The sequence below is a fragment of the Hemitrygon akajei genome, chromosome 4, assembly GCF_048418815.1.
Source record: "Hemitrygon akajei chromosome 4, sHemAka1.3, whole genome shotgun sequence".
Taxonomy (NCBI): Eukaryota; Metazoa; Chordata; class Chondrichthyes; order Myliobatiformes; family Dasyatidae; genus Hemitrygon; species Hemitrygon akajei.
In genome coordinates this window covers 73,959,895-73,986,256 of record NC_133127.1, presented here as the reverse complement: position 1 = coordinate 73,986,256, position 26,362 = coordinate 73,959,895, and the positions used below count along the sequence as shown (strand labels likewise).

The 26,362-nt window shown below is 39.2% G+C and overlaps 1 protein-coding gene across 6 annotated transcripts in view; it reads left to right on the top strand.

Moving 5' to 3' along the window:
- The window catches only part of kiaa1109 (KIAA1109 ortholog), a 447,188-nt gene that overhangs the window by 387,844 nt on the left and 32,982 nt on the right, over positions 1-26,362 (top strand). For all 6 annotated transcript variants that reach the window (XM_073042844.1, XM_073042847.1, XM_073042845.1 and 3 more), the window contains 10 exons: positions 1,914-2,094; positions 7,862-8,051; positions 8,579-8,740; positions 9,189-9,328; positions 11,105-11,309; positions 16,003-16,206; positions 16,880-17,059; positions 17,149-17,286; positions 18,412-18,654; positions 21,699-21,852. In XM_073042844.1, coding sequence (XP_072898945.1) covers positions 1,914-2,094; positions 7,862-8,051; positions 8,579-8,740; positions 9,189-9,328; positions 11,105-11,309; positions 16,003-16,206; positions 16,880-17,059; positions 17,149-17,286; positions 18,412-18,654; positions 21,699-21,852 — 1,797 coding nt within the window. The remainder of the gene's footprint in view (positions 1-1,913; positions 2,095-7,861; positions 8,052-8,578; positions 8,741-9,188; positions 9,329-11,104; positions 11,310-16,002; positions 16,207-16,879; positions 17,060-17,148; positions 17,287-18,411; positions 18,655-21,698; positions 21,853-26,362) is intronic.

Genomic DNA, 26,362 nt, shown 5'->3' with positions numbered 1-26,362 from the left:
AAGTGTTGATGTGGCCCAAATGTCTAGTATGGGAAGGAATCAAAGGCAATCATGACAAGGACACAGTTGCAGTTAGGGAGATTTTGAAAATGTTCTTACTTCCAGCAGATGATGACTAAATATTTGTACCACCTTGGAAAAAAAGCTTCTGTTGATCAGGATGATAAAAATTAATAACGCTGTTGATTTTTTCGTAATTTGATTTGTGATGTTCTGAGAGATGACAGACTAATGCTGCTGTCCTTATAGTCACAGCTGTTGGAATTCTCATTTAAAATATGAACTACGCAAAAGTCTTTTCCTGGTGTCTCAGGGCTGGAGGAGTCTGCATACAAAATGTCTCTTTGGTGCTTCCTGCTTCCTCCTCCTCTCCCTTCCCCTTTTCCCAACTATGATTCCCCTCTCCCTGCTCCATTCCCACTCTCAGCCCACAATAGAGACCTACATCAGAGTAGTTTTATCATCACTCACATATATCATGTAGTTCTTTTTTTTATGACAGCAATACAGTGCAATACATAAAATTACAGTACTGTGAAAAAAGTTTTAGGCACCCTAGCTATATATATGTGACCTAGACTTTTGCACAGTACCACATATGTTTCATTTGACAAGAAATGGAAGAATAACTTGATTCATCATCATTATAAATCTCTGTGGAAAGTAATCCTCACTAGTTCATCGCCCTACAAACTTCAGCATCAGATTTGTTTTCTCTTGAAATCTGCAGTTGCCATAACCATTTAATGAACCATTTAAAAAAAAAAGTCCTACTCATCTTGTGTTTTCCATGTCTCTGTATTTTCAACTTACCTCAGGCTGTTCATCTCTCTGAAATTAATATCTGTGCTCTTCCAAATCTGGCGCCTTGAGTGGTCCCATTTTTAATCACTTAATGTTTATGGTTTCATCTGCTAAGCCCTGAAGCTCTTGAATTTCCTTGCTAATTCTGGGCATTCTCATTTTAGATACCATTTAAAATCATGTATCAACCATACTAATGTTCTTTTCTTTGATTTAATGCCACATTTACTGTCTGAAGCATCTTTGAACTTTTTACCTCACTGTCCTGATCAAGTGTATACTGCTTTTGCTGCTGTTTTAATTTTGTTTTTTAGATGCTCCTCATTAAAACTGGTTAGAATGCTTGTTGACAGTTGGCTTAAAAATTACAGCGGAAATCTTCAAACTTCACTTAATTAAAATATATTAATTGCTTAGAAATATGAAATGGGGAATGGGTAAACTAGAGAACTCCACTGCACTACAACACCTCCACTTTCTGAGGAGGCTGAAGAGCACTGGACTCAAGTCATTCTGCAGATGTGCAGTAGAGAGCACCCTAACAAGTTGCATCACTGCATGGTATAGAAACTGCACTGCAGCATACAGGATGCAGTACAACAGCAATTCAAAATTGGCCCAATGTTTCACAGGCCTACCTGCCATCAAGACATATATACAGAAAGTTGCCAGAAAAGGGTCAGTAATGTCATGAAGGATCCCACCCACCCTGCCCATGGACTGTTTGTCCCACTCCCATAGAGAAGAGGCTACATAGCATCCATGCTAGGATCACCAAACTCAAAGACAGTTACTTTTTCCAAGCAGTAAGGCTGATCAATACCTCCACCCACTAACACACACATCTACAACCCCAATCACCACTACTTTATCATTTTCTGTCACTCATCTTATGTGCCTAACATCACTTTATGGACATATAACCACTCTATGTATATAAGTTACTTTATGTATTTATATTTATTGTGTTTTTATTATTATTGTGTTCTTTATCTTATGGGTTTTCTTGTGCTTGGTCAATCTGGAGTAACAATTATTTTGTTCTCCTTTAAACTTGCTTACTGGAAATGACATTAAACAATCTTGAATCATAATTATTTATTTTACAGGAATACTGAGAAGAATTTAAAAAATGCGGACCAGGAAACACCTCCAAAGAGGAAAAAACCTCATCAAAACTATACTTCAAGTACTCATGTATCAAGTGGAAAAAAAGTACCACATACTCTTCAGACCAAAACAACAGAGTTTGAAACTACGGTTTTTTACATTCCAGGAGTAGATGTAAAGGTAATAAACACACCTTTATATTAAATGTTTACTTGTACATTGCCCTTGTGTAGAAATAATAAGAATTTCTTGCTCTATATTTAAAAAGGCTAGTTACCTGGTGTGCTAAATGTTTTCTATGCATCTATGTTCTTTTCCAATATTTCTACTGTACGGTGCAGAAGTCTTAGGGACATAAAGTGAAGATGCTTTCAAAAATAATAAAATGGATAGTTTCTAAATGTCAAAAAATACAATAAAAAGCAGGGACAGTAAAACAACTAAATCAAATCAATATTTGGTGAGACCATCCTTTGCCTTTAAAATTGCATCAGCTCTCTTAGGTGCACTGTCGTGCAATTTTATTTTGGAAAATCGGCTAGTAGAATGCTCCAAGCATCTTGGACAACTTGGCACCGTTCTTCTGCAGATGTTGGCTTTCTTGCTTACTTCTGATTCCCCAGGTGTCCCAGATAGTCTCGATGATGTTGAGATCAGGATTCTGTGGAGGCCATACCATCTGAAATCACATCAAAAATATAGGGTGTCTAAGACTTTTACATTGAACTGTATCTATCCTGCAGTCGTAATTCATTAACAGTTTCCACCCTTCTGTTCATATTTACCAGTCAATGGCTTTTCAACTGTTTTTAAATATTTCTGATCATCCGAGAAGTGTAAAAGCAGTTCAAATAGTTTCAATGGAAATAAATTAAATAAATATTTAAATAGTTAGAGTCAATTAAAATGTAAAATGATGAAGAAAAATACAAACCTTGCAAGAAAATACTGCAAACAAAACCTGGGTCTTTTTGGCATTCGGATGAGCAAGTTTGAAACTTGTACTTTAGGCATCACTGTCTGAGGCTGAGGAACTGATTGCAAAATACCTCCATTCTGTTACTGCTCTGCTACTGCACTAAATACTCAGAATTAACATCTGGATCACTTAAATTGACCTCTGAGTCACTGTGCTTGACTGAGCATGCATTGACATTTGACATGAACTGAACTGCAAACAGCTGACTGCAGTTTGTTATTGCTTTACCTGGAGGATGGATAACATTCAGTAAAAATCCATCCATGTAGAAAGTCTTTCTTCGGAGGAATATCCATGAATTTTCACACACACCCTATGATCAAATACTCCATACTGTTGTATGCTGCATAGTGCTCTCTGCTTGCAGCTATTGCCACTGGCTAGCCTTCACAACAGAGGGTGAAAAGAGGAGCCGAGTGTGTAAGCCTCCTCCTGTCAGTACAGAGCCTCTCCACCACCAGGACTCCTGCAGTGCCTCCTCAGGGCCACACATGCAAACTGGGCATCTTACGGTCCCAGGCTAAACTAAAGGGGATCTCGGAGCAGCAGTGGGCCCCAGAGACGCGACGTGCAGGCCCACCACTGTGTGGACACGCCCCGGTGTCCATCAACCACTGCCCCAGCTATGGGTAAATAGCCCCACTGCCTTGTGGTAAGTCTGTTGAGATAAGGTTAAGGGAGCACACCCTGACAGAAAAGCAATGCACTGGCAACACGCAATAGGCGGGCCTTAACAGACCAACGACCCGGCAGCCTCCTGCAGCCAAGATGTGGGACTGGTTGACCTGGGTTCACCCTTGCCACCGGTATTTACCTCATCATGGTGAAGATAGTGCTACTGTAGATCGCACGCCCCCTGTGGCACTTTAATATCTTATTTGCGCAGGTCTCCTCCTCTGACCATGGTGAACAATACCTGGACCTTACATATGGTTGAAGTCTTACGGTGATGGGGCGTCTGGCAACAGAAGCAGGTATGAATGGACTGGGACAGACAGCATTGGCAGGCAGCCCGGAGGAAAGTGCAAAAGACAATACGGGCCATACAAAATGAGTGGTGGACTGAAAAGGCACATGAAATCCAGTCCTTTGCCGATAATAATGACATGCATAATTTTTACAATGCTGTCAAAACCATCTACAGCCCAATAAATCGATGCATTACTCCCCTGAAAACAGCAGATGGTCAAACACTTCTGAAGAATCAGAATACCATTCTGCTGAGGTGGGCTGAGCATTTTAACACCCTGCTTAATCAGGATTCTGACGCAGACCCCACCAGCCTGGACGAACTTCCTGAGCTTCCTCCTTTCCACGACCTCAGTCTACAACCAGCCTTCCAGAAGGTTCTATCAGCTGTTCATTCCCTTAAGAACAACAAGTCCCCTGGCTCTTGACAATATTCCTGCTGAGTTAATGAAGAACGGTGTATGCGCACCCTCTACCAGTACATCACCAAGGCCTGGACTGATGAGAACATCCCACAGCATTGGAGAAATGCAAACATCGTTGTAATTTATAAGAACAAGGGTGACAAGGCCATCTGCGGCAACAGTAGGGGCATATCACTCCTTTCTGTTATAACCATATAACAATTACAGCACGGAAACAGGCCATCTCGGCCCTTCTAGTCCGTGCCAACGCTTACACTCACCTAGTCCCACTGGCCCACACTCAGCCCATAACCCTCCATTCCTTTCCTGTCCATATACCTATCCAATTTTACTTTAAATGACAATACTGAACCTGCCTCTACCGCTTCTACTGGAAGCTCATTCCACACAGCTACCACTCTAAGTAAAGAAATTCCCCCTCGTGTTACCCTTAAACTTTTTCCCCCTAACTCTCAAATCATGTCCTCTTGTTTGAATCTCCCCTACTCTCAATGGAAAAAGCCTATCCACATCAACTCTATCTTTCCCCCTCATAATTTTAAATACCTCTATCAAGTCTCCCCTCAACCTTCTACGTTCCAAAGAATAAAGACCTAACTTGTTCAGCCTTTCCCTGTATATTAGGTGCTGAAACCCAGGTAACATTGTAGTAAATCTTCTCTGTACTCTCTCTATTTTGTTGATATCTTTCCTATAATTCGGTGACCAGAACTGTACACAATACTCCAAATTCGGCCTTACCAATGCCTTGTACAATTTTAACATTGCATCTCAACTCCTATACTCAATGCTCTGATTTATAAAGGCCAACATACCAAAAGCTTTCTTCACCACCCTATCCACATGAGATTCCACCTTCAGGGAACTATGCACCATTATTCCTAGATCACTCTGTTCTACTGCATTCTTCAATGCCCTACCATTTATGATGTATGTTCTATTTGGATTATTCCTACTGAAATGTAGCACCTCACACTTATCAGCATTAAACTTAATCTGCCATCGTTCAGCCCACTCTTCTAACTGGCGTAAATCTCTCTGCAAGCTTTGAAAACCTACTTCATTATCGACAACACCACCTACCTTAGTATCATCTGCAGTGTTACTGGAAAGGTCCTGGCTAAGGTGATGCTTCAGAGGCTCATCAGCAACATCACCGAGTCAGTGCTGCCTGAATCGCAGTGTGGATTTAGGAAGAACAGGAGCACGATCGACGTGATCTTCACAGCCCAGCAGCTTCAGGAAAAGTGCCGGGAGCAACATCAGGTCCTGTTTATGGCCTTTGTCGACCTCTCCAAAGCATTTGACACTGTGCAAAGAGAGCTCTTACGGGATGTCCTCCTCAGGTTTGGCTGTCCCAATAAATTTGTTAACATCCTCAGCCAGTTCCATGATGGGATGACTGCTTGGGTGACCATAGGAGGACAAGAGTCCTAGCCCTTCCTTGTACGCACAGGGTTGAGGCAGGGGTGTGTGCTAGCACCAGTGCTCTTTAACATCTTCCTCCTGTGTGTTACCAAGCTTCTCCACAACAAGATTAAGGATAGCAGCGGTGTGGCAGTGGACGTCAGATTAGACGGCAACCTCTTTAACATCAGGAGGCTCACGTAACCACCAAACTCGATAGAGAATGGGTCCTGGAGCTGCAGTATGCAGATGTCTTGTGGCCCATACTCCGGAGGATCTTCAGACTGTCCTTGCTGTGGCTGTGAGCGTACAGCAGGATGGGGCTGACCGTCAATGCCACCAAGACAGAAGTGGTTTGCCAGTGGAGTGCTAGTGTCCCACCCACCCTACCTGCCTTTACTGTTGGTGATGAAAAGCTGTCAGTAGTGCCATCTTTCATATATCTGGGGAGCATTCTCTCTGAGGGTAGCGGCATTGACAATGATATCCAGAGCCGCATTAAACAGGCATCAGCTGCCTTTGGGAGACTTCGGCGTAGAGTCTTTCAGAACAGGAGCCTTCGTCCCTCCACAAAGGTCACTGTATACCAAGTGGTCTGTGTCACCACCCTCCTTTATGGCTGTGAAGCTTGGGTAACCTACAGCCGTCATATCAAGTCCTTGGAGCGCTTCCACAAAAGCTGCCTTCAGCGCATCCTGGGAATTACCTGGCATGAGCGGGTGCCTCACACTGAAATACTTGTTAAGACCAACTGCAGAAGTATTGAGGCCATGATCACCCAGCGTCAGTTGCAGTGGCTGGGGCACGTGATAAGGATGCCCCCATGTCGGCTACCCCGCAGAGTGTTATATGGCCAGCTACATCATGGTCAACGCTCAGCTGGAGGGCCGAAGAAGCACTAGAAGGATCAGATGAAGAATGCTTTAAGGAAGTGCGAGATCAGATCCGAGGACCTGGAGGATGTTGCTGCTGACCGTAACACTTGGCGACAGCTTTGTAGAGATGGAGTTCGTATTCTGGAGATGGAAAGAACAACCAGAAGACAGCAGAATAGAGCCAGGAGAAATGCAGCCATGGTTGCCATCCCTACCACCACTACCACTACATATACATGTCCCATCTGCAATAGAACTTGTGGGTCCAGGATAGGACTGTATAGTCATCAAAGATCTTACCGTTAAAGGAGTGGTTGTCGTCATCGGATTCCGATAGACAACCAAAGAAGACATCCATTAATTTTTAAAACAGTTTTCTCCAAAAACACGTACACAACGCTGGAAGAACTCAGCAGGCCAGGCTGCATCCGTGAGAAAAGAGTAGCCAACGTTTCGGGCTGAGACCCTTCATCAGGAATGAGAGGGAAGAGAAGGCCGAAGCCCAGTAATAGAGATGGGGGGGGGGGGGGGGTAGGGCCTAGAGGCGCCAGGGCCCGAAACGTTGGCTACTCTTTTCTCACGGATGCTGCCTGACCTGCTGAGTTCTTCCAGCGTTGTGTACGTATTCTTTGATCCACAGCATCTGCAGTTGTATTTTTGTGTTTTTCTCCAAAAACACTTCTTTCTCATTTTACATAAGCCAGGATGTCTTTTCTCGTATGGTTACACTTAAAATGCTTACAGATAGCAATTAAAATTAGTAGTGTCATTTTTTTGTTGTAGGTTAGTCGGGGATGCAGTTGCATAATGCCCCCATGTTTAACTTATTTCTCTGTCAGTTCCTGCTATTTGGCTCTTTCAGTAGACAGCTCTGAAAAAGTAAATAAATTTGCAAGGCTATTTTTGCAGGAAGTAAACATGTAAAAACCAGTTACTGTGGGCTACATGCTATTGTTGACCTAGGTTTTCCTGCCAGTACTGAACTGCTCACTCTCATTGCTGTCCTTATCACACAGTTTGACGGATTCAGGCTTAGCTTTCTAAAATCTGTCAGCTTCCTGATAACAGTGTTTCTAATCCTCAATGAACAAAAGGTGGACCTGATATGTATAAATCTCATCACTTGGGAAATCAATCATGACCACAAACTAATTGAACAAACTTTTGACACACCAGCTAGCAATTAAATTAATAATAAACTTTGTTTCTGAATACAATTTTTGAGTGTTAAATTTTGTGATGGATTCATTTTGAATAAAATATTTCTGGTAATTACAACTTTTTTTTAACAGCTGCATTACAATTCCAAAACACTGAAGACTGATTCACCTAATGCATCCAGAGGGTCATCTTTGCCAAGAACTCTTTCTAAAGAATCAAAACTATATGGAATGAAAGATACTGGTCTTCCTTCTCCATCCACTACCACCTCCACAAAGGGGACTCTATTGCTTCCTCCCCAACCTCCGCCTATACCATCAGGTATTTATACCACTAACTTCTGTATAAATACAACCTAATTACTTTGTATTTCTGTGTTTTAGATTGTATTTTGCAGTGAATAATATTTAAAATAACAATAATATTTTGTTACAATTAAGAATATACCTGCTAAAAGTAATATACAATGAGCATGTTACAGTAATAGAAAAGAGTCGGGCATTATTAACCCCGGTGAGGATTTATCTTGAAATGTACTGTAAATATTGCCTGTAAGGAGCTTTAAAGTAATTTACAAATATTTCTGCTTCTAATCAAGGAAGTAATTTTAATTCCAGCTTGTCTTAAGCTTCCAATTTTGTTGCATTAAAACAGTATAATCTTAAGTGTAACTTATCTTAAAGAGCTCTAATGTAATTAATGTTAAAATGAATCATGAATATCATGAGTATGAATTTTACATCCATAATACCAGTACTATGGCTTTATCAAAGTTGTAGAAAAAGATATTGATGTATATAAAGAAACCCATATTTTACATTGTAATAACAACAAAATATTCTTTACAGCCAAAGGGAAAGGGAGTGGAGGTGTGAAAACGGCAAAGCTTTATGCTTGGGTTGCTTTGCAATCCCTTCCTGAAGAAATGGTCATTAGTCCTTGTCTGCTGGACTTCCTGGAAAAAGCTCTGGAAACGATTCCCATCACTCCAATTGAAAGAAATTATACTGGTATCTCATAAAATAAAATATTTTCAATTGATGTGATAACAGTAGTGACAATCTACTCGACAACTATTTTATTTTATGCCTTCTTGACCTCTTTTTAAGATGAATTTTCTATATAGTGTTCCAAGATAGCCACATTTCAGTCCTTTTATTTTTTAAATTTCATGCATATTTTCACCACTTAAGTGCACCATCCACCTTTCAAAACAACCATATTTTGTACCTGAAAGCTGCCTTCAAAGTGATTTTTCAAGCCATAGTATTTAATCCTTCCTCATTATTTTACATCAGCTTGAGTGAAGAGTTCAAAAGTCTTGGTTTTAATATTCTTACATGGTAAAAATACTCAGACTAAATTTAATGTTGATAGTCTGATAACATCCAAATTTGATATATTAGTTTTTTCTTAAGTAAAATAGTAAAATAAAATCAATGGAGTTCTCTCTAACAGCACTCAGCTCCCAAGATGAAGATGTGGGGCAGTTTGAAGTTCAGGATGCTTTAGAGGAATCAACAATATCTCTCGTATCCTCATCTACATCAGCTTATTCCTCATTTCCTGTGGATGTTGTGGTTTATATTAGGGTCCAGGTAAGAATGCATTTACTGCATGTATTTTTTCTATGACATTTTACTCATGCAAGTGATATTGGCAAGATCACCATTTATTGCCCATTCCTGATTACCCTTGATAAAGTCACTCTGATTGTGCCACCTTGAATCACTGCAGCTTATATGCTGCGGTAACTCTCATGCTAATATTAGAGAGAGAATTCTAGGATTTTGATTTAATGGTGACAATGTTATGTATAATTGTTATATATTTTGAATGTTTGGTGTATTTGATTTGAAGAAGTGAAGAATGTTTCTAATATGTTTACTGTTCTTATCCATTCCAATGGTGGGGTTTAGTAGGCCCTGTCAAAGAAGCAAGTTCTATAGTATATCTTGTTGATGCATGCACTGTAGCCAAACTATGTTGAGTATCTGGCCAGTGTCAACCCAAGCTCCCAATATGTTTATTCTGAGATTTGGGATGGAAAGAGGAGCAAGCTAAAACCGTCTCTTCCTTAAGGTGGTCAATAATGCTATCTATATGCTGCCTGAAAGACCATTGTACATTTGTCAGCTGAGCCTGAATACTTTTTTGTATTCAAGAACATAAGAAGTTTGTTATATGTACATGTTTGTGTAAATAATACTTAAGGAATATTCTAACATAAGTAAAGTAAATAATAGAAAATCTGCAAATTAAAATTACTGCACTCTCTCCAGACCTGACTCACTTGTATTAAACCCCTCGGTCGCCGACCACAAATCAACTCTGAACTTGTTAATCTGGGGAATGTGATTGTTTCACAAAATAAAAGATCAAGTAACTTTCTCCCTCTCCCGTATCTTGCAAAACCTTAAACTCCAGCCCTTCATTGCTGAGCCCAAGTCCATGGAGACGTTGCAGATGTGTCAGCTTAGATTCAGGTGGTGACAGGTTCCCACATATTACGACAGGAACCCATGTCCTGACCTCCTGTCATTTCATTTATTTTACTTAGCATTTATAGTATTCATCTCATTTAGTTTATTAAATTAATTACATTTTGTGATTAGAACCTAGTTAAATGTTGCATGTTAGTTTAAAACTTATCTCACTGTCACTGCCAGTCATGCTGCTGCTTTTACCTGTACTGCCGTGATATGGTTTTGCTCTACCTGTGAAACCATAATGTTGTAAACTGTCAAACCAAATTCAGTTGTATCTGCTGACCTGTTATTCCTATCTGATCAAAGCTCATTTCCTTATCAAAGCCTGCATTCTTAAAACCACTTCTTCCAAAATGAGGTTGGCTAAGATCATGTAAAGGCATTTGTAAAACATTTTCACAACTTTAATTTTAATTTACCATATCATCAAATTAGATGTTTCAAATTTGAACCCAACAGTGCCTTTTATCACTGACTCAGCAGATTAACAAGGTCACATATCACTTTGCCGTACAGAGTGACCGTACCTAGTGTCAGTTAGTCAAATATTTAACAAACCGTGTATTTGCAATTTTTAGTACTGATGGAGCATTTAGTAGCTATTTTTTTGTTTGATGTTTCTTATTAGGTTTGAATTTTTTAGCTATGCATTTTATTTCCTCCATTTTTTTCTTTTTCTTTTTGTGATGCCTGTATTAATTTTGCGACAAGATGCTGAAACTCAGGTATATATTTCAGATTCTGGATTACCTGTAAGCGCCACTGTCTGAGCTCTACTGCAATACCTGCATGTTTGATTTAAAAGATTGTTAATTGCATAATGAATCAAATGTATTTTGACAATGAATTGTAAATCTTTGAAAACCTTTTATCTGCATTTTGTAGCCATCACAGATCAAGTTCAGCTGTTTACCTGTGTCAAGAGTTGAATGTATGTTAAAACTTCCTTCACTGGACTTGGTGTTTTCGTCAAATAGAAGTGAACTGGAAAGCCTGGGTTTCTCACATTCATTCGATGGAACTCCAGTATCTGCCTCTGCCACTTCACTGCTTGCTCATACTGTATTAAAAGCTGCTACCAATAAAACAGGTATGTGAACAATCTACAGTAAGGTTAGCACAACACTTCACAACACCAGCATTCAATGATTGGGTTCAATTCCTGCCACTGTCTATAAGGAGCTTGTATGTTCTTTCAAAAATCACATGTGTCTCTTCCAGGTGCTCTGGTCTTCTCCGATGTTCCAAGGTGTGCGGGTTAGGGTTTGTAAGTTTTGGGCATGCTATATTGGTGCCGGAAGCATGGTGACACTTGCAGGCTGCCCCAGTACAGTTTTGACCATTGACACAAATGGTATATCAATGTCATATGTTACGATGTACAGTACTATGCAAATATCTAAGGTGCGTATATGAAGGTAGGGTGCCTAAGATGTTTGCACAGTACTGTAGTAATTTTATGTATTGCACTGTATTGCTGCCACAAACTAAACAAATTTCATGACATATGTGAGTAATGGTAAACCTGATTCTGATATGGGTCTCTATTGTGAACTGAGAGTGGGAATGGGGAAGAGAGAGGGGAATCATGGTTGGGGAAAACAGGAGAGAGCACGAAGCACCAGAAAGACATTCTGTAAAGAACAATAAACCAATTATTTAGAATCCTTGAAGATGTCTTGGATGCTGCAGAGGCTAGTACCCATGAATGAGCTGACCTTTCCTGATTTAAAGCAGCAGAATCATTAACCTCATCCATTTGGTATTAAGTTATTTAGCCTATTTCTGTTGCACCCATTGCTGTAGAAGTGATTATATCATTTCAAAATGAGCATAAAGCTTTGGAAAATGCTTTTGGCAGTCTCAGCAACAAACACAAAATGCTGGAGGAATTCAGCAGGCCAGGCAGCATCGATAGAAAAGAGTAAACAGTCAATGTTTCAGGCCAAATTCCTTCAGTCTCACTTTGGTAAAAATAATTGTGGCTAAAGCCTTGTAGGATCAAATTAATAATAAGCTTAAAACCAAATATGGAATTGGTTTTCAAGGCCACATTTTATAATGATAAGACCAAGAATTCTGTAGCACGTATTCAGATGCTTACAAGAGTAAAATGTTTTTCAGTATTGTGTATGTAAACTTTGTGATCTGAAGTTGGCAGAGGCTTTCAGCCACTTTTAAATCTCGAAGTTGTAAGATGAATCAAACACAGTATTTGAATACACGCAAAATGCTGGAGGAATTCAGCAGGCCTGGCAGCATCTACGGGGTGGGGGGGGGGGGGGGGGGGGGGGAGTACAGTCGACCTCTCGGCCCGAAACGTTGACTGTACTTATTTCCATAGATGTTGTCTGGCTTGCTGAGTACTTCCAGCATTTTGTGTACTTTATCAGGAAAATGTAGACCTAACCTTTCCCAGCACTTAATGATATCAAAAGTGATATGCTTAGATTTTTGTACTGTTAATTTTTTAAGCTCCTCAGCCAATGAATCAGTTTAAGTCTATCTGCAACAAACTTAGAAAACATTCTGATAAGTGTTTAACAATTACATTAGACAGTGACCACCTCCAACAGAAGAACAACATTGGCATTTAATGATATGACGAGTGTCGTCTTCCCCCTTCCTTCTCAGTCCTGAAGAGGGGTCTTGGCCTGAAGTGTAAAGATGCTGCCTGAGCTACTGAGTTCCTCCAGTGTTTTGTGTGTGTTGCATCAAATTCATAGCTGATTGCGTATGTGGCTTTGAAGATCGCAGGCTTTTTCATGGTGCAGAATGCAGGCAAAGGCATGCACATTGATTTGTGGCTGCAGCATGCTGGTTTCTACACACCAAATAAACATTACTTAGAATCCCATTCAATTCCAATATAGGATGAAGCTGCCATGCAACAACCACGAATAGTGCGTTTAGTACAATTAGTAATGCACAACATCCTTGATCCATTATTGTAAATGCACTACTATTGGCATTTGAGCCATTGACAAGTGCTTACTAGGTGATGAGGGATGGCTGTTGATGACAATATGTGAATTGGGCAGCACACGACAGAACTTAAGAGTAGGCGCTGAGCCTACTAACTCAATGCCCCTTGTGCCTGGATCAATTGCTCAGCATACAAGGTGTCAAGATTGTTCATGGCCCTGTGCATGCTGTCCCGTGATTATCATGGAACAATTCTTGTCAGTGACACTGTGAGGCAAGTGAGGCGACAGAAGTAAGGTAGTAAAAGAGAGAGTTCCTTATGGCCACCTCTCCTCATTTGTGGAGGGTAATAAATGGCCAGCTTCGGCTGTATTGAAATAATCACCTAAAGGAAATAAAAGAATGAATGAGTGGGTACATCTTGGATGACCTTCAAGACATCCACTTGACCACGATGCAAATATATAAATTAATAATTATATTAATATATATATTGATATAAGTCAAACATAATAAATTGAAAGCATGCCATAGAGCAGAGAAATATCAATAAATGGCCTTGTTCATTCCATTGTTTTTGGTTTGTTCTATGCTTTTGACTGTCTTAATCCAACTGCTTCTACTTCCATGATTGCAGTATGATTGCTGAAAGGCTGTAGACGTTTGGTGAAAGGAACTTCAGGTGGCTGTGGAGGACTAGTTTGAATAATTCTGAGGCTAGTGTACTTGGCTTCATAGTACATTTCTGGCATGGCTTCAGCATACGGCAGTGGTGAGAGAATAAATGTACTCACCCTTAAAAGGCTATAGCACATTCTTTCTCATTAAGGACATTGCCTTCATGACAATCCTAATAATCTGTTGAGAAATCTGTAGCTGCCACAGTGTTCATTCCTCTCTGTAAGGGTATCTAAATCCATGTTACAGCAATCTCAGCTCATGAGATCAGATGTACTATTGTGAACTTATGAGAACACGATTTTAGATGCTTCTGCTTGCATTCTAATGGTAGTTGTGAAATAAAACATTCTATCACATTAGGAACATGTGTGGCAATTGGAATATTCATCGCTTCCAGGCTTGAATTTGAAGTTCAAGTTATTGCACCAAGTTGTTGCTAGAATTTTTCATGCTCTGATATTGCAAGTAGGCTTTCTAGTAGGCTTGTAAATTGTACCAAATATTTTTGTTAGTGCACATGCACCACATAAAGTGCTAATCTGAGATCACTGCAGCAGAATTTGTTTGTGTCCTATTCTTCTACGCAGTTGGCACTTCGACATTCTGCTAATCCTCTCTCTATGTTAACATTTGTACAGTACTACTATCTGAACTGATGTTTGCAATTATGAATTATGTCTTCCTAAGTCATCATTATCTTTATTCTCACTTTTGATTTATTTCTTTACTGAAAGAAAATGATAAAGGTGGGGTAAGGGAGAGAGGAAAATAAATGGATACACACTTTTACCACCTGCAACAAGTAGTGCTTTGAATAGGTGGGAGGTCTTTTGAGGAAAAGTTTGTATCTTCTCGAGCTTACACAAAAAAGTGAGAAGGGTCAAGATTAAAATACATAATATCCTGGAGGTCCTCACAATGTGGATGTGAAGAACTTTGCCTTATGAGGGAATTTTTGAACTAGGTTCACTGTTTAAAAGTAATGGCCACTTATTTAAGACAAATGAATAATGTGGAGCAAAATGACGATGGGAGCATGAGATAAAAGTTAAACTTACATTACTGACTCGTGTGTGGAACCTTCATGCAAACCTGTTTCAAATACTTCATTAGAGATGTTTCTCATGGTAAAGAAATGATGTTGAATCTCAAAAAGGAATATTATTTGTTCAGTGAAATAAACAAGGTCTATGGAATTCAGAAGAAGATATAGGCATATTTAAACTACATCGCTGATTTGTAAAAGTGCAACTGATACAGTATAATGGCACTAGATTTGCAATGTGAGATAATTGTGTGTGTGTCTGTGCACGTGTGCGCACATAGAGTTATTGTCAGCAATACCCTGCTCCTCCATACAGGGTGTGTTATTTTTGGCTTATCCAGCATATCCTGCACAAATCATTGAATTTAAAAGAACTTGACTGTCACAAACCATTTTTGCTATGTGTAATTAATTCCAATAATGTTACACATTGTTTTATGAAGTTTAGTTGTTAATTATAGGAAACCATAATTACTGTTAAATAACTGACTTTAAAAACCTAATATACTTTTAACAAGTTCAGTTATCCTAACTCTAAAAATATTTAAGCATTGGATTTAAATTGTGATCTTCATGGTTTACTGCCTGAGAATTATAAAATATGCTTGTCTGCTTCGCCAACATTACTTGTAACATCTAAACATCCCTATGGGTTAATGTCTGACTACGAATCATTTAAGGAAGGCGAAATGCATGCTACAAAGATTGCTGCATTTTTGTGGATACCTTCCTTTAAGGTTAGCACGAGTCCAATTATTTTGCCACCAAGCACCAAATTCCAGGCCAAAAATCAAGCTAAATGTTTTTAAGATTAAAAAAGAAGGGAGGTAATTGTCCTCATTTAATAAAGTCTTGTAAAGATAATCTTTAGAATGAATCAATGAGCATAAAGTAAAAATTGCACAATATAAATATGTTGCATTTATATGGAAGGAGGTACCGTAGTAATGTTTAAGTGGCATTGGGCAGGTCAATGAAGAGGCAGGAAAGAGAGGGATATGGGTGTTGTGCAGGCAGATGACATTACTTACATTGTCATGGTCAGCACAGACATCATGGACCAAATGACCTGTCCCTTTTCTGTGATTCTGTCATTTCAGCCTTGTATTTATCAACTAACTTCTCTTTGAAGGTACATCTTCTGGATTTGGCAGCCCTCTTGGAAGAAGTCGACACAGCAGCAGCCAATCTGATCTTTCTTATTCCAGCACCACTGCTTCAGGACTGAGCTTTACAGCCTGTATGTCAGACTTCTCTCTGTATGTTTTTCATCCATATGGAACTGGGAAGCAGAAAACAACTGTAACTGGCCTGACTCCTGGATCAAGTACATCTGGTAAGATGACCCTAAATAGTTTTGATTGTTTTTATACATTTTTATTATTTTTATGCTTCTGTAAAGTTCTGCATGGAATTACAATATTTTTGGTAAACTTACCTAGATTTAAACCCAAAACCCTTATTATAAATGTAAATGTGTTTCCATTTTGATGAATGCTTGTCTACCATCTGTATCTTTGGGTATTTGGAAAGTTGCAGTTCGTTTAGATTTTTAACAAACTGGTTGTGCTTACATGAGCTTGTTTATTAATATAAGCAATTCTCAAAAATATATTTCCCTCTTCCTGCATATAGATATTGAGGCTATGCCTAAATGCTGTTGAGGAGGGATATTATAGGCTATATTTATTTTTCATTAGATTGTATAAGTTTGGAGTAAACTGGTTTATATTTGAACTCCATGATGTTGTACCTCTGGAATTCTCACCTGTTGACCTTCACATGGTGACTTCATGTCACAGCTGAATAGCACTAATAGAGGTTATAAAATAAAATTAACTAAAGACTGCCAATCCCTGTACATTTGCACCCTTGAACATTCACGTCTTCATTCTGCTTTTTGAATATGGAGTGAGAAACATGAAAATAAGTAGAAAATTGAAATAACTTGGAAAAGTTGGGAAGAAAAACAAAATAATTGTTTTCTTGATTACCTTCTCATGCTACAGGTGTTGTTGATGAAGAAGCCAGTTCTGTAACAGGCCGTAAGGATTCTCTCAGTATTAACTTGGAATTTGTGAAAGTTAGCTTGTCCAGGATGAGGCGATCTGGAGGGGGTTCATTGTTTGATAACCAAACACCAATCAAAATTAACAGCAAGATGGAAACCACTTTAATAAATATCTCTGGTACACAAAGAAATTTCTTATCCTTCCCTTTAACAAAGTTTTGAGGTAATTGGAATTATGGTGTGCTAACTCTGTATGTATTCCTTCAGCTGTCTGTGACATAGGATCTGCTTCCTTCAAGTATGACATGCGTAGACTTAGTGAAATTCTAGCCTTTCCAAGAGCCTGGTACAGAAGAAGCATTGCTCGGCGCCTCTTCCTAGGTGATCAGACAATCAATTTACCAGGTGAGATTTTACAAAAATTTATGTTTAGAATCATAACGTGAGATAGCACAGAAACAGACTCCTGCACAAACTTATCAAGCACCCACTTAGACTATTCCTACAATAATCTCATTCTCCTTGCATTTCCCCCAAACTCCCCTCAGATTCTCTTATTCGTCTACATAGAACACAGGGCAATTTGTGGTGGCTAATTAATGTCCCAGAAGTTAAGAGTAGTGAACACAGAAATCTACAGCAGAAATAAACCATGTGTTAAAAACATAATGTCGCAATTTAAGATGCATTTCAGATAGAGTACAGAGTTGGAAATGGACAATAATTGTTTCAGAAACGGAATCTACTCATTATTTGCTGACACAAAAACGGCAATGTTCCATTGAGACCAAAATAAAATAAATGAAATAATAAGTAATTTTGTTAATGAAGTAGAAGAAATAGCACACATTGTTTGTGTAGTGTCGTTATTTATATGATGCCAGCAGTTTTTTGTAAGGCTATTGACAAGTGCATTCACAAGCTTTAAGTGTTGTACATAGCTTAAAATTAAGCATATTAACAAAACTGGAAGGTGCATAATTTCTGAAGCTCATCAGGCATTCCATCAGCTTATAGTTAAGGATCAGTACATTTCAGGTGAAGAACTATGCACTTTGCTTTGAATTGTTTTTTGTTGCAAGAGATTGAAATGCATAATGTATATGTGATTCCATTGCAATTTGCAAGAAATTTGATTTATTTTTCAAAGAAAGAGAATATGCAAAATCCACACACAGCGGGTCAGGACTGAATCCGATTTGCTGGAGTTCTATTAACTGCATCACAATGTGCAAGGAAAATTACCAACATAATGGGAAAAGAGAGGGTATTGTCTTTTTTCTTGTGTCATTGTCACAAATGTGATAAAGCAAATGCATTTCTTTTGTGCTGTGATTCCATGGATCTGTGATTTATTTGTATTTGAAATTAACACTAATTTTATCTGATGGATAAGGCTGTGATCACAAAAAGGAATTTTGCATTTGTTGTGTTATAAACTACGCATTATTTTTAGTGGAAACTGACTTTTGTTAAAGCTTCTGAATTACTTAGTTTTTAATATTTTGGAATATTTGTAATTTTTTTAAGCCTCTGGACCTGTAACTCCGGATTCTATTGAAAGTCAACATCTTTCTCCTGAATCAACACGTAAGGCTTACTGGCGTACCTGGGAGCAATCTGCACAGTCTTCTAATTATTCGCACATGTCTCAGACAGCAAATGTTTTCAATGATCACACTTCATCATCACCAGCTGGCATGATTCACAGTGTGAAATCCCCTTCGGTGATCCGATCTAGGAATATCTCAGAATCATCCGTTCCAAGGAGAGGTACAGACACAGAGAGCAGTAGTGATGTTAAATAAATCTCAAAGCTGTGTGCCTTTATAATAAGCCATTGTTTGCAAAGCATGCTCTATAAATCAGGAGGTTGCAATTTTAAACAATCATTGCTTTATTGACTTTCTTCAAGAGAAACCCTGATTTATAACTGTATGCTTCATGCTTTATAATTAATACCCTTAGAGTTTAGCCCTTACCCATTTGATAATAGATTGGTAAAGGGCCATTGTTTTCTAGAAAATCCGGTCAGCATTGGACCCTCAAGCTAAGATGCCAGAGCTTCTAAAAGAGCTGTAAAACCTGATGGAAGAGTCCTGACTATGATGCCAGTGACTTACTGGACTCCAAAAATTCAGTCATTCCTCAATCACACTTTATTTACTTGTGCTCAAGGAGAATAAGATGGCCCCCATCCCCACACTGTTCTGAAGTTTGAATTGTGGAATGCCATTTTTATAAAGAATTAATTAGCAGTTATGGATATTAACCATTTGGTAACCCTGGGTATGTTCAGATTCCTTATTTATAAGATCAATTGCCATTCATAATACATATGTTAGAGTCAATAGAAACTACAAGCTGACAACTGAAGTTGCCTTGAAGTTAGTGAAGTAATTGTCGCCTTATTGAGTGTTTGGCTCGCATTCTTTGATTACGTCCTTGTCTCCATATGCCAGATGACTCCATCCCCTGCTGCTCAAAGGTAAACTGTAAATAGCCCTTTCCTGGACATTATCTTAATCTGTGTCTTGCTGCAACTTCCAAACTGTCAATGCCATAATCACCATTAAATTATTTTTATGTATGTGGGTGTTACTGGCAAACTAGCATCCATCCCTTCAGCCTGAGAAAATACTGTTGAATTGACACCTTAAGCTGCTGTAGTTCATGTCTTTTTTAAGGTATGGACACCTAATTTTGCAGTGAAGGATTAGCACTATATTTCTGAACCAAAAGGTTGTATGACTTAGACTGAAATTTACGGTGGTGGTGACCCATGCATCTGATACCCTTGACCTTTTTATAGGTAGTAGAGTTTTGAGAAGGACTGTTGGAAAAACTTCTGTCATGTTCCCATCATTCATCTTTATAGATTGGACATATATCATCCTTTATGGATTTATAATGGAAGGGGTGTAAATTTAAGCTGAGAGTATGCAAAGTGAGCTACTTTGTCCAAGACAATAGTGAGTTTTTCTAAGTGCTGTTGAACCTGCATCCAGACAAACAAAAGCTGTCACACACAAAATGCTGGAGGAATTCTGCAGGCCAAGCAGCATCTGTGGAAAAGAGTAAATAGTCGACGTTTCAGGCTAAGACCCTTCATCAGGACTGGAAAACTTCTTCCTCCTCTCCCCCCACCTTCTTACTCTGATTTCTCTTTTTTCCCCCCCAGACCTGATGATGGATCATGGCCCAAATTATTGACTGTTAACTCTTTTCTGTAGACGCTGCCTGGCCTGCTGAGTTCCTCCAGCTCTTTGCGTGTGTTTTTCAATTTCAAGCATCTGCTGGCTTTCTCATGTTTGAGAAACTGTTACTTTTCACTCCCGGCTTGCTTTGTATCGTAGAAGGACTTTGAGAAGCTGGGACATAATTACTCACTCTAGAGAATGCCCAGCCCATCTTGTTGATAAAGCTTAACAAGTAGTCACATAGTACTGTTCATGCTCTTCACATACAGTAGCTGACACACATTTTGGTGTTGAACTCCTCCACGTTCTGCAGTTTTGTAAGCAACCTTGCTGGTACACGTCTTACTGACTTTGCCAACAAATTATATAGACACCTGTCAATTCAGTTTTAGCTCTTTCTTACAGAGCATGTAAGAGTCCATCTCCCAATTGTATATCAATTGAGTGAAAAGCTTAGAGAACATGTATGCACTTATTAGTTACCTATATTAAGACCATAAGATATAGGAGCAGAAGTGGGCCATTCAGCCCATCAAGTCTGCTCCACCATTCAATCATTGGCTGATCCAATTCTTCCAGTCATCCCAACTCCCCTTACCCTTTGATGCCCTGGCTAATCAAGAACTCATCTATCTCTGCCTTAAATGCACCCAATGACCTGGCCTCCACAGTTGCTCGTGACAACAAATTCCACAGATTTACCACCCTTTGACTAAAGTAATTTCTCCGCATCTCTGTTCTAAATGGACGTCCTTCAATCCTGAAGTCGTGCCCTCTTGCCCTAGACTCCTCGACCATGGGAAATAACTTTGCCATGTCTAATCTGTTCAGGCCTTTTAACATTTGGGATGTTTCTATGAGATCCCCCCTCATTCTCCTGAACTCCAGGGAATACAGCCCAAGAGCTGCCAGATGTTCCTCATATGGTAACCCTTTCATTCTTGGAATCATTCTCGAGAATCTTCTGCGAACCCTCTACAATGTCAGTATATCCATTCTAAAATAAGGAGCCCAAAACTGCACACAATACTCTAGGCGTGGTCTCGCGAGTGCCTTATCAAGCTTCAACATCACATCCCTGCTCTTATATTCTGTACTTCTAGAAATGAATGCCAACATTGCATTTGCCTTCTTCACAACTGACTGAACCTTGAGGTTAACCTTTAGGGTATCCTGCACAAGGACTCCCAAGTCCTTTTGTATTTCTGTGTTTTGAATTCTTTCTCCATCTAAATAATAGTGTGCCCATTTATTTCTTCCACCAAAGTGCTTGACCGTACACTTTCCAACATTGTATTTCATTTGCCACTTCGTTGCACATTCCCCTAAATTATCTAAATCTCTCTGCAGGCTCTCTGTTTCTCAACACTACGCGCTCCTCTTTTGCAAAGACTTAGGCAATAAATGACCAATTATGATAAGAACAGATAGAAGTAGCAGTAACACTAGGAGAGGTTAATCTTGCTTTAATTTTGTAATGACTTACAATAGAACAAAAAATGGTTTCTGTTTGCATTCGTTTTCATTTCATGGAATCTGGTACGATAGAAATCATTTCTTCGTTGTTATTCATGCTTCTCATTAAGAGTTACACAGTTATTCTCCTGTTTTTGACAGATTCTATTACCAAAATCTCAACAACAGCATTCAATAAGAATGGAAAAGTTGCAAACCAGCAAACAGCGCCTTGGGAGACTTTAGTCGTTTTTGCAATCAATCTGAAGCAGTTAAATGTTCAAATGAATATGAGTAATGTAATGGGAAATACTACGTAAGTGATGTTCTTTAGTCATGTGTAGCATGTTATGAATACAATTCTTTCTCTACAGAATATACATAACTTAAGTATCTGTACTTCTAATTCTGGAATTTGGAACATTTGCTAAAATAGTGAATGTACATAGAGGAGAGTACATAAAATGGATTCTCATGAGGGCACTGTTTAGTTTAATTATTCTTTATATAAAATTTTATACTGTCAGCTTTTTTTGCTGTACAGTTGTTAAATGATTCCAGCACTTTGATTGCACTTCTGGAAAACCCATTAAACTTAATCATACCTTTCAGCCTAAGTAGATATCATTGTCTCTTCCTAAAGCAAAATATTGCAAATACTGGAAATCTGAAGTAAAACATAAAATGCTCAGTGAAACAGGCAGCATCTGCAGAGAGGGAATGTTAATGTTTCAGTTTGCGCACATTTCATTACAGCTAGCAAAAGATTTTCAATTAATTTCTGCTTCTATCTCCACAGATGTGCCTGATTATGTACAGTAGTTCTTTGATTTTTTGTTGTGTCATTTGTTCTTTTACTCCAGCATATCCAAAAGTATTTTCTCCTTTCACTTTTGCCACTTACCAGCTCCTTTTTTAATGATACTCCTTAAAATCAATGAACCATGTAATACGTTGATCAAAGCCACCAGGAACTATAATGGAGTATCAAATCAAATTATCTTAGCTCAGCAATATTCAAGGGATTTTGTTAATGTTTTAGTGTCTATACACTGATTTTACAAGCCAGTTCAAGAGATACCAATAATTGAACTAAGTTATTGATTCTGTCATCAGAGTTTTCTTCTTTGAGAATTCAGACCCTTACCATTCAGCTGCTCCCATTAATTTAGATCACCAGGAGGAAAAAATATGTTGCCGTGCATGCTTCATATCAATCCTAATACAAAACACAAAATGTATGCATGTAAGGTCAATTGGTGTGTTGAATCCATACCAATTTTATGCAGGAGTAATTCACTTAGTCACAGTTGCCAGTCCCTTTCTCAGAGACCCATATGTTTACTTGCGTGTAATATCCAGTTCCCTTCTGAACCCTACAACTGGATCTGCTTCCATAACTTTCCTAACAATGCATTCCAGACCTGAATGCCTCTAATTTTCCTGTCACTTACGGATCTTTTGCAAATCAACTTCTCTCTATGCTTCTTGGTTCTTGATGCAAATGGTTTCTTTTTGTGTTTATATCCTCCTTGATTTTAAAATACCTGCCAGATCTTCCCTCATCCTTTCTCTGTTCCAAGGAAAACATCCAGCCTCTTCAGTCTGTCCACATAACTAAAGCCTAGTTGCTTAGGAATCATTTCAGTAATTCTCTTTTACATCTTCTCTAAAACACTTAAATTCTTTATGAAGTGTGGCACCCAATTATGGGCTCAACTCCAGTTGTGACTAGAATTTTCCAAAGATTTATCATTCATTCATCTTGTATTCTGTACCTCTTTATAAAGATCAGGATGCCATTTGTTTTTCTTACAATCACTTTCTTAGCCTGTCATGCCACTTTCAAGAACTGTGCCTCCCCCCCCCCCCAGAAGTCTCTGTTCTTTGTACCTCTTTTAAAATTGAGCCAACTAGTTCGCATTGGCTTTTCTCAATAGTTATGCTAAAATAAAACACTTAATTTGTCATTATTAAAATGAATGAGGCATCTATCCAATTATTTCTATTACAGTCCCTTTAGGGAGCACTTGCATTGTGTTCTGGATGGGTTTGTCCCATTGATTCAGGGAAATGATGGTAGGGTGAAGGAACTATAGTTGACAAAAGATATGGAACATCTAGTTAAGAAAAAGAAGGAAGCATATTTGAGGATTAGCAAGCAGGGATCAGACAGGGCTCTTGAGAGTTATAAGGTAGCCAGGAAGGAGCTTAAGAATGGAGCAGGAGAAGGGGACATGAGAATGCCTTGGTAAGTAAGATTAAGGAAAATTGCAAGATGTTCTACATGTCCTCGAAGAACAGGAGGACAACAAGAGTGAGGGTATGAACAATCAGGGATAAGAGGAACAAGTGCCTGGAGTTGGAGGGGATATAGGAGGTTCTAAATAAATGCGTTGCTTTGGTGTTCACCAGTGAGAGGGACCGTGAAGAATGTGAGGACAGAGTAGAACAGGCTAATATGCTGAAACATATCAACATTAAGAAGAAGATGTGCTGGACCTTTTGAAATACATTGATACAGATAAGTCCCAAGGTCTGGACAGGTTATTCCCTAACCTATTATAGGAAGTGAGGGAAAAGATTGCTATGCCTATGGCAATAAACTTTGCATCCTCACTGGCTACTAGAAGTGGCAAATGTTATTCCTTTATTCAAGAAAGGTAATAGGAATAATCCTGCAATTATAGACCAGTGAGACTTGCATCACTATTGGGCAAACTATTGGAAAGGATTTTTCAAGACAGGATTTACGAGCATTTGGAGAAGTATAGTCTAATTAGGAATAGCTAACTTGGCTTTGTGAGAGGCAAGTTGTGTCTCACAAGCCTGATTGAATTCTTGGAGAAAATGACAAAACAAATTGAAGAATGTAATGCAGTGGATGTGGTGTAGTTGCAAATGCATTTGAGAAGGTTCCCCAACATAGGATTATTAAGAAAGTCAGGAGCCAGAGCTACTTGTCAGTGTGGGTTCAGATTGGCTTGCCCACAGAAGGCAGATGGTGATAGTAGATGGAGCGTATTCTACCTGGAGGTTGGTTACCAGTTGTGTTCTGCAGGGATCTCTTCTGGGACTCCTGCTCTTTGTGAATTTTATAAATGACTTGAATGAGGAAGTGGAAGGGTAGGTTAGTAAGTTTGCAAAAGACTCAAAGGTTGGTGGAGTTCTGGATAGTGTGGAAGGGTATCTTAGATTATAACAGGGCATTGATAGGATGCTGAGCTGGGCTGAGAAGTGGTAGGTGAGTTTAAATCTGGAAATTTGTGAAGTGAAGGTCAAATTTGAAGACAGTACAGGGTTAATGGCAGGATTCCTGGCAGTGAGGAGGTACAGAAGGATCTTGGGATACATGTCCACCGATCCTTCAGAGTTGCTGTGCAAAGTGATAGGGTGGCTAAGAAGGCATATGATATGTTGGTCTTCATTATTCAGAGGATTGAGAAGTTTAGAGAGAGTACAGAGGAGATTAACCAGCATGCTACCTGGATTAGAAAGCATGCTTTATGAGGAAAAGTTGAGTGTGCTAAGGGCATTTCACTCCGGAGCAAAGGAGGTTAATAAAGTTACTTGATAGAGATGTATAAGATATTAAGAGGCATTGATATAATAAGTAGCCAGCACCTTTTTTGAAGAGTAAAGTGGCTAGTATGAGTGGGTATAATTTTAAGGTGATTGGAGGAAAGTATGGGTGGTATCAGCAGAAGGATTATTACACAGAGTGGTGGGTGCATAGAATGAGATGTCAGGGATGTTGGTAGCAGTTACATAAGGGACATTTAAGAGACACTTGGGCACATTGATAAAATGAAAATGGAGAGCTAAGTGAGAGGGCAACATTACATTGAACTTAAAGTAGGTTAAAAGATGGGCACAATATTGTGCACTAAAGAGGCTGTACTGTACTGTCTTGTACTGTCCACTTTTTCTCATCTGCAGGTCTGGACATTGTATCCTGATTCACCCAAACTGTAACTCAAACAACATCTTTATGTTTAGCAAAGTTAAGATATAATCGACAAATTACCGTAGATTCCGGATTATAAGCCGCTACTTTTTCCCCACATTTTGAACAGCTTTGAACTCTGCGGCCTTTAATCCAGAGCGGCTAATACATGGTTTTTTTTCATGCCGCCTCATAAACATTTTGCCTCGTAACAGTAGACCAATAAAATTGATGAGTAGTTCACAGAGGTCCAATGAAATTATACGATAAATCAAGCGCACTTTCACAATTAAATTATTGTAAATCAGTCATTTGTACTCACCCTCATCAACATGGAAAACACTCGAAGAAAAGCATTGTGCTGCCTTTATGGCACTTACTTAGTTTATAATATTTTCGCTTAGTAATTCATTTGTTAGTTAAAGTTAGAAGTGTTTTAACTATATTTGTTTTCTGTACTACATCCCGGGATGCTATGACGTCACACCCGGTTTCGCCGCGTCTTGTGGGAAAAATGCCGTTTGTGATAAACGGGAAGGTGGGGGCATTACACGAGCACATCAGACCCGAGCACATTAGCCGAGCTCATTAGACCCGATTAGACCCGATCGCGTTACGCGAGCACATCAGACCCGAGCACATTAGCCGAGCTCATTAGACCCGATTAGACCCGATCGCGTTACGCGAGCTCATCAGACCCGAGCACATTAGCCGAGCTCATTAGACCCGATCGCGTTACGCGAGCTCATCAGACCCGAGCGCGTTACGCGAGCTCATTAGACCCGAGCACATCAGACCCGAGCACATTAGCCGAGCTCATTAGACCCGATTAGACCCGATCGCGTTACGCGAGCTCATCAGACCCGAGCACATTAGCCGA